Source organism: Lichenostomus cassidix, chromosome 19, assembly GCF_008360975.1.
Source record: "Lichenostomus cassidix isolate B80296 chromosome 19, HeHo_3.0, whole genome shotgun sequence".
Taxonomy (NCBI): Eukaryota; Metazoa; Chordata; class Aves; order Passeriformes; family Meliphagidae; genus Lichenostomus; species Lichenostomus cassidix.
This window is the reverse complement of record NC_139499.1, coordinates 2788038-2796224: the sequence shown is the minus strand read 5'-3', so window position 1 is coordinate 2796224 and position 8187 is coordinate 2788038. Positions and strand designations below refer to the sequence as shown.

At 51.5% G+C, this 8187-nt stretch overlaps 1 protein-coding gene across 8 annotated transcripts in view; it reads right to left on the bottom strand.

Moving 5' to 3' along the window:
- Positions 1-3465: 3465 nt before the first annotated feature.
- Positions 3466-8187, bottom strand: part of TSPOAP1 (TSPO associated protein 1) — a 66378-nt gene continuing 61656 nt past the window's right edge. For 7 of the 8 annotated variants that reach the window (XM_085078701.1, XM_085078699.1, XM_085078702.1 and 4 more), the window contains one exon: positions 3466-4722. In XM_085078701.1, the coding sequence (XP_084934827.1) occupies positions 4519-4722 (204 nt within the window). In that variant the 3' untranslated portion in view covers positions 3466-4518. The remainder of the gene's footprint in view (positions 4723-8187) is intronic. The other variant, XM_085078704.1, reaches the window with a different exon arrangement.

The window sequence follows — 8187 nt, the reverse complement described above, 5'->3', positions numbered from 1 at the left end:
TGTTTAATAGATATTTGGGATATTTAGGAGGCCAAAGCCCCTCTCCTTGTCCCAGAGTAAATGCAGCTGATGGACAAATCCTTGCTGTGCTGACAGGGCAGAGGGATCCTGCTGGATCTGTGAGGGATGTATTTGAGCATGGAGGTGTACAGGGAGGCAGAGCTGCTCCTCAGCTCCTCCTGGCTCATTGAACATGGCAATTGTGTTTGTCCTCATGGATCAAAACTCCTTGGAGCAGCAGCAGAGACTGGGAGCAACTGAGTTCCTGCCAGGGCTGGTTGGATGAAGGTCTTTAGCTGGAATCTGCCCTGCATGGACACCCCACGACCCACAGGGGCTGTGGAATAGTGCAGTGACTATGCAGGTGTGTCCATCCCCAAAGCTGGGATCCACCATCCCCACCTCCAAATCTGGGATCCACCATTTCTGTCCCCAAAGCTGGGCTCCAGCCCCATCCCTGAAACTGGGTTCTATCCCCACCCCCAAATCTGGGATCCACCATTTCTGTCCCCAAAGCTGGGCTCCATCCCCATGCTCAAAACTGGGCTCCATCCCCAGCCCCAAAGCTGCTTCCTTGCAAGTGGAGCTCTGCATTGATGCTGATCCTGGTCCTTTAATGTTTTGAAGAAAATCAGCAAAGCAGATTACAGATCTTGCAGTGAGGCCCAGGTGAGGCTGGCCCTGTTTGCAGACTGGTCTTGACAACTTGGAGGGAATCCACCTGGAGCCCAGGAGAAAGCTGGGTTTGGTCAGCCTGGAGGGGAGAAGGCTCTGGAAGCCTTGCTCTTGGCTTTGACTGTCTCGTGGAAGGGTTGCAGAGCACAGACAGAGCTGTTCAGAGTGCCCAGGGATGGGACAAGAGGCAATGGCACATTGAGCTGCCAAGAATGTAAGAAAAACACCCAGGAGAGTAGTGAAGTGCTGGGACAGGACTCAGAACAGAGGTGGATCTGCATCCCTGGGGATAATGCTCTCTTGAATGAGACCCTGAGCAACCTCCCCTGGCCTTCAAGGTGACCCTGACCCAAGAGACTCAGGAGGTGCCTCCAGCCCACCCCTCTCTGGGTGAGACAGAGCAGAGTGTCTGCCTGAGGTCCCAGCTCCAGCAGCAACTCCAGCTCCAGCAGCAGCAGTTTGCACAACAGTGACCACAGCATGGCTCTTGTGCAAAGGGGCAGAGCTGGTGGGTTTGCAAAGCCACTCTCAGAGTCCTTCCCCTGCTGTGTCAGCAGCAGATAGAGGAGGAGGATAAGGATTTTTCAAAGGCTACAGTTAGTGCGTGTTGATAACTGATAACTGTGTTTCCCAATTAGGAGCTTAATTCAGAGAATCACAGCATGGTTTGGCTTGGGTGGGACCTCACAGACCTTCTTGTTCCACCCCTGCCATGGACAGGGACATCTTCCACCACCCCAGGCTGCTCCAAGCCCTGTCCAACCTGGCCTTGGACACTGCCAGGGATCCAGGGGCAGCCACAGCTTCTCTGGGCACCCTGTGCCAGGGCAGCCATTTCCTCATAGGGAAGAATTCCTTCCCAATATCCCATCTCTCCCTGCCCTCTGGCAGTGGGAAGCCATTCCCCCTTGTCCTGTCTTTCCACCCCTTGTCCCAAGTCCCTCTCCAGCTCTCCTGGAGGCCTTTTAGGCACTGGAAGGGGCTCTGATATTACCCTGGATCCTTCTCCAAGTGAACACCCAGCTCTCCCAGCCTGGCTCCAGAGCAGAGGGTCTCCAGCCCTCAGAGTCTCCATGGTCTCCTCTGGACTCTCTCCAGCAGCTCCAGGCCTTTCTTGTGCTGGGAGCCCAGGGCTGGGGCAGCTGTGCAGGTGAGGTCTCACCTGAATTCCCCCTCACCTCTGCCCACACTGGGGCATCAGCCCAGGGCAGGTGGAGGTTCTGACACCCATAGCCAGGGCACACCCATGGCAGGGGTTTGGAACCAGATCATCTTTAATGGCTATTCTATGATTGTGTTGAGTTGCTCATCCACCAGCACCTCCAAATCCTTCTTCTCAAGGCAGCTTTCCATCCATCCATCCATCCATCCATCCATCCATCCATCCATCCATCCATCCATTCATCCCCATCCTCTTCCCAGCCTGTACTCGTGTTTGGGATTGCCCTTGACTCCCATGCAGCACCTTGTACTTGGCCTTGTTAAGTGGCATCAGCTTTGCACAGCCCCACCTCTCCAGCCTGTCCAGTCCCTTCCCTGGATGTCTCATCCCTGCCCTCCAGTGTGTGACCCTAACACAGCCTGGTGTCACCAGGACACTGCCCAGGGTGCCCTCGAGCCACTTTGTCACTGACAAAGATGATAAACACATCAGCCCCTACACCAGCAATGAGAAATACCACTCCAAGCTGCTCTCAGAAAAAAGAATTGCTCTCCAGCTGCTTCAGAAACCAGAACGTCTGGATTGTATCTTTACCTTTTATTTTTTTTGTTTCTTATAGCCTTTCCTGTTTAGCTATAACAGCTTGAAGGTCTTCAGTCTTTGTCATGGAGACTTCTCTGAGCTTTGCTGTACAGCCTGCCTGGGGTTGGGGAACCAAGTGAATTAAAGAGAATTTGCTGAAGAATAGGTCTGGGCCTCTACCACAGCAAAATTCACAGGAGGCAGAGACACAACACACATCTTGTGGTCCCAGGGGCTCAGCTGGGCAGGGAGGATGGAAGCACCAGGAGAGAGGGAGCCAGGCAGGCACTGGCTTCACATAATTTCTGGCTCTACCAGACTCCAGAACATTCCAGCAGCTGCTTTTCTTCTGAAAGGTTTTGTTCTCCAATTCATCCCCTGAGGAACTGATAAAAGCAACGACAGTTTCTTTCAAAAGACCTTCAACAACTCGCTTAGGAAACTCCAGTTGGTAAATTCAGTTAGAGCAGCAGTGACTTCCTCCATGGGAGGACAGGCTGCAGATAAAGCTCTGGGTCGCTGATGAGTTTCATCACTGAAAGATGAAATCATCCAGCAGAGCTGCAGCACTTCGTCATTTCAACACCTTTGGTCTGTCCTTGTCCTCCCATCCACCACAGGACACAATGCCTCGCTGTGGTATAAAGATCCTCATGGAATATTTCTCTCTAAGGAGCAGCAGCTTCCCAAACAAGTCCTTCCTGTCAGGGGAATCCCTGCAGAATCCCCACAAAATCCCAGAGTGACTTTTGCCACCTTGGCTGGATTCTGAGAGGCTCAAGGTGCAGCACCACACCCCTGACCCAACACTTCCACACCAGTGGGAGTGCAGAGGTTCAGCCCAGGCACTCTGGGCAGCCTCGTGTCCCCAGCTGTCCCTGTGTCCTGCATCCCCAGGGCTGCCACCTCACACCAGGGCCACCCACAGCCATGTCTGCCCTCTAAGGGGACATGGAAGGTGCAGAACATCCAAAGTGATTGCTATCATTTCCCCATCCTCCCAAGAAGCATCACCGAATCTTTGGCTTTTTTTTAAGGAAAATGTATTTTTGTGAAAATAGACTTTATTATAATAAAATTTGATATGAAATAAAAACATACCATACCATACCACCACCACTCACGGCCGCTGTGCTGGCAGCACTCACGGAGCTCACAGAACTGCCCTGCTCAGAACAAAGGACCCACTGGAACATGCAGAGAAAGAAACACGGGGAGGGACAGAAAACCATGGCATACCAAACCCTCCATGCTTGGACAGGGTTGTGTCTCAACTGCAGCAACACATCACCTCCTGGGAGAACAGAGCAAACTCCCCAGCCCTGCTCTCCCCGTTTCGGTGAGCAGCTCACGGAAAGAGCCGAACGGAACTGCAGGGAGAGGCAGGTGGACAAATAAATAAATAAATAAATAGGTAGATAAATAAACTGATAAATAAATAAATAATAAGGCGGAGTCCCCAGCCAGTGCGTGGTCAAGGTGAACCAGGCAAGAGCAGCTGACAGCAGCCCTCCCCCAGGCTGAAGAACTGAACCCCAGCAGGGCATGGCTCCTTCCTCGCTGGGAATCCTGGTGCTGGAAGCTGACTGAGGCAGTGTGGGATGCTCCGAGGCACAGCTGCGTATTTACAGGGTTACAGTACAAGTAAGAACTCACTCGTCAGCCCAGAGACAGCGAAGGGGAGTCATGGGAACAGAAAAAGTGCAAATTTTCTTCGCAGGAAGTGAAGGAGTTGACACGACCTCCTTTGGAGCAGAGAAATACCAGGGGGTGGAGTACAAGGGATCTCTCCTAAGGGGCTGGGGCTTTGCTGGGAAAAGCCAGTTAGCTAATTTACAGCCAGAATATAATCCTTAAATTAAAATATTTACAGGGAACTGGTGCACCGAGGGCTGCATGGAGCAGGACATGCTGGATCCTGGAGCTGAGCCCTCACACCCCAGAGCCACTTTCCCCCTGGGGGCTTTCAGCTCCCACACCCTCCAGAGTTTTCAACAGACACTTCTTCCCTATGAAAATAATCAGCTTATTGCAGACAGCTTCTCCTGAACTCTCAGTCTCTGGGGCTGCGCAGGCAGCCTGGATGGAATAACCCCTTGTTAGTTTTTCTTATTGGACCCAAGTTTTCTGAAGAGGTTTTTCCCTTTGAAGAAGAAGCCTCTCTTCTTTTTACTCTGCCCAGGTGCATCAGTGCAGGTGAGGAGGGCCTGCTCTGGACACTGCTCGCCTGGGACAAGGCAGGAAGGTGCTGCAGGAGGAGATGGAGAGGAGTCACTCTGATCGACAGATCCATCTGGATTTAGCTGGATGGGAAAGAGAAAACAAAAGACAAAAGCAGAATTTAAGAGCTGCTGTAGGAGGTCCCCCCAAACATAAGTCTCAGCCAGAGAACCTGGCCTTCTCCCCTCTATGCAGGTGCAATTCCATTTTGGAAGTTTCCAGTGGGTTTAAATTTTGTACCTATGACCCAAACCCTTCCTGAGCTCAGCCTTCCTGAAATTCCTCAACTTTGGGCTAAGAACAGGACAGCACAGAAGACCCACTAAGGCCTTGGTGAAAGATGCTGCTCCTCAGCTGAGTAAGTGAAGCAGCTCCTGAGAGCATGGGTGGAGACAGCTATTGATGAATCCATGAATGCCTCAGCCATGGAGCCTGCTGGGCTCCCAGCATGCTCTGGGACAGAAGCAAGGACATTAAAAAAACCAATTTTAATAAGAACAAGGGCTCTGCAAGACTTCCAGAAGATCAAGAAGACTGGCTAAGCCCTGAGGCTTCTCAACAGTGGCCATGGCTGCCGTGGTGGGAAGAGGAATTGGGGATCCTGCAAGGCTGCCCAGCATCCAGCAGGTCCAGAGGCAGGAGGGGCACAAAGCCAAGTCTGCTGCTCTGCAGTGGCACCAGTGGAGAAGCTGGTGATGGAGCAGGACATGGAAAAGTCTTGGATCAAGTGGCACACAGAAATGTTCCTGAGACCCTGAGTGTTTGAGAAGCTAACTGGGACACACTAGTCTCAAATGGTGCTGTTCCCTTTGGAAAGGGTTTTTGGAAATCAGGATGTACCCTAGTCCTGGGCTGAGTTTCCTCTTCACAAAGCACTGACAGGTCAGTTCAGCAGCAGCCTTCCTTCCATGGTCTCTCACTGGGTTTAGGTGTCCAGACAGGGACAATTCCCAATCTGGCAGGTCAAGCTTTCCCAAGAGGCTGAAAAGTTCCTCAGGGAAGAGGCTCTGGGTTTCTGAGGCTAGGAGAGCCTTAGTCCCACTGACTTCTCTTCCACACAGCTTTCACAAACCAGCAGCTTCCAAAGCTCCAGCTGTGCATCCTGTCTTGGCTTTACCCAAAACATGAGGTGAGAGTGGCTGGAGCTGTGCCAGGGAAGAGCCTCCTGGACACTGGAACATCACACCCTCAGCATCTCTCTCTGCCTGAGCCCCACTCAGTCCCTCACAGAGCTGCAGTATCACAGCAACCAGAGAAACACCACAGTGACAGTGGCAGCAGCACCCTCTGCCTGAGGTGGAAGCACTCCTGAAGATCAGACAGCACCTGGGAACTGTGTGAGGATCCCAGCAGCTCACTGGGCAGCACTGGATGTCCTGGTCCTGGTCCTGCAGTGTCCAGGGAAAGTAGCTGAATAAGGCAGAGGCACAGCCAATGTTGCTGCCTCTCTCTGGCACAGCCATGCTCATGTGCTGTGGGGACTTCATTTAACAGTCTTCTGGGGTGGAAAGTCAAAGCAGCCCTGCTCTGTCCCCCTACTGCTGGTTCAGCACCTCCTGCAGGACCAGGAGCACCCAGTAGCTGTGACCTTCCCTCCCCTCATGGGGGGAAGCTGTGCTGTCCTGGGCTGCTGCAGGAGTGAAGCACTTCTGGCCCAGGATGAGCAGAAAGCTCAGCTCCAGGTCAGACTGAGCACCTACAGCACCCATGGAGTCAGTCCTGAGCAGGCAGGAGCACAGGGAGCTCCACCTTGCAGAGAATTTGTGACCTTTCCCAACTCCACAAAGCTCAGAGTCAACTTTTGCCTCATAGCCATCACTGAACTGTGCCCGTGCCATCAGACTCTACCTTACCTGAACTACAGCACAGAGCTGGAACTCCTCTCCACCTCTCTCCATGACAGTAACCAAGCCCATGGCTGACTTCTCCTGAGCTCACACTCTCTGTTCACCTGGAAATGTTGCTTTCCAAGGCACTCCTGCGACTCTCCAGGTGTGCAGCACTGTGCCCAAAGGCCAGCTGCTGCCCAGGACATGCTGCAGGATGTCACACATGCTGATTCACAGCCCAGCCTGGGCCACAGGAAAGCTGCACTCTGCCTGCAAGGTCCACTCCAACCAATTCTGCAGCAGCAATTGCAACCTCTGGCTGTTCTGGCAGCTTCCTCATGTAAGAACAGCACTTGGTGCTGATGGTCCCAGTGTTAGTCAGGTTTGAGGAGGCTGGGAATAAACCTGAATGAATCCAGATGAACCATTTGCAGCCAGGAATGTAAGATTTATGAGGGCACAGAGAAAAAGAAAGTCTGGTGAGGGCTAACTTGGAGCCCACTGTCTTAGCTGGGAGCAAAAGTGAGAATCCCCAGGTTCTGCTCCAGAAACTTCGTGCAATGAAGAATCCTTGGATAAAAACCCCAAAAGCACTGGCCTAATACTCAGGGAGTGATGTAGGAGGGATGAAAAGGCCCCTGTGCAGCCAGAGCAGTGGAGGCTCTGCCCATGCACCACTGGAAAGCACTTTTTGGGCAAAAGCAGAACAATTTCAGAGCAGACCTGAAGTGGCCCCACAATTTCTCCTGCAGAGTTGTGCATGAAAAGCTCTGTGCAAACAGAGTTACCCAAACCAACCCACAGTGAGTTACCCAAACCCAGAGTGGTACCCAAACCAACTCACAGAGTCACAATTATTTACTGGAGTAAGGACACTGCAGCACCAATGTCATTGTCAAATATCAAACAGCTAAAAGGAAGTGGCAGTTTCCTGTGTGTGGCTGGAAATCCTGCTGTGGATTCCCAGGTGTGGAATACAATGCTCAGGCAGAGTTCCACACACAGAGGCACCCTCACACACACAAACATGTTCAGATATTCTCAGAGGTCTCTATGTGGCAGAAAAATAATTTCACAGATTCATCTGGTGAGAGAAAAATCATACTAAAATTGGGGGTTCTTCTCTAAGACAAACAAAGGAAAAGCTGCCCTGTCAAGATTCTCATACATTAGAGTGATAAATAGAAGAGTGATATCAGTTTTCAGGGGTGGTTTCAGTGCTTTCTCAGGTATTACTGATTTACACAATTTCTGGAAAACAGCATTTGAAACTAAGGAAAACAAAGGCTGCTCCCACTGCCCCCCAAAACCAGGGGTCTCACCCACCCAGCCCCAGAACAATTATCCACACCAGTTTGGTTTTAGGGACTAAATACTACTATTTTCTTAAATTGATGGTGGGCAGGGATTTTTCAGGACTCCTCTCAGGAAGGAGTAAAATCCAGTAGGAAAAAACCACCAGGCTGAACGTGAAGTGTGCTCAGACTGAGCAGAATCTTGCAAATGAAGCTTTGGCTGTTGATGTGAACAGAAGGGCTGTGCTGAATTGAAAAAGCTGGTCCTTCCCAAACCTGAATATCCAGCACAGTCCCACCCTGGTCCCCAAAACCACCAGATAATTGTTCCAACCAACTAGAATTCATGTGCTGAATGGTTTGTCTTGAACACAGAATCCACGTGGCAGCAAGAAGTCTGACATCAGACCTTGAAGGTGGATTT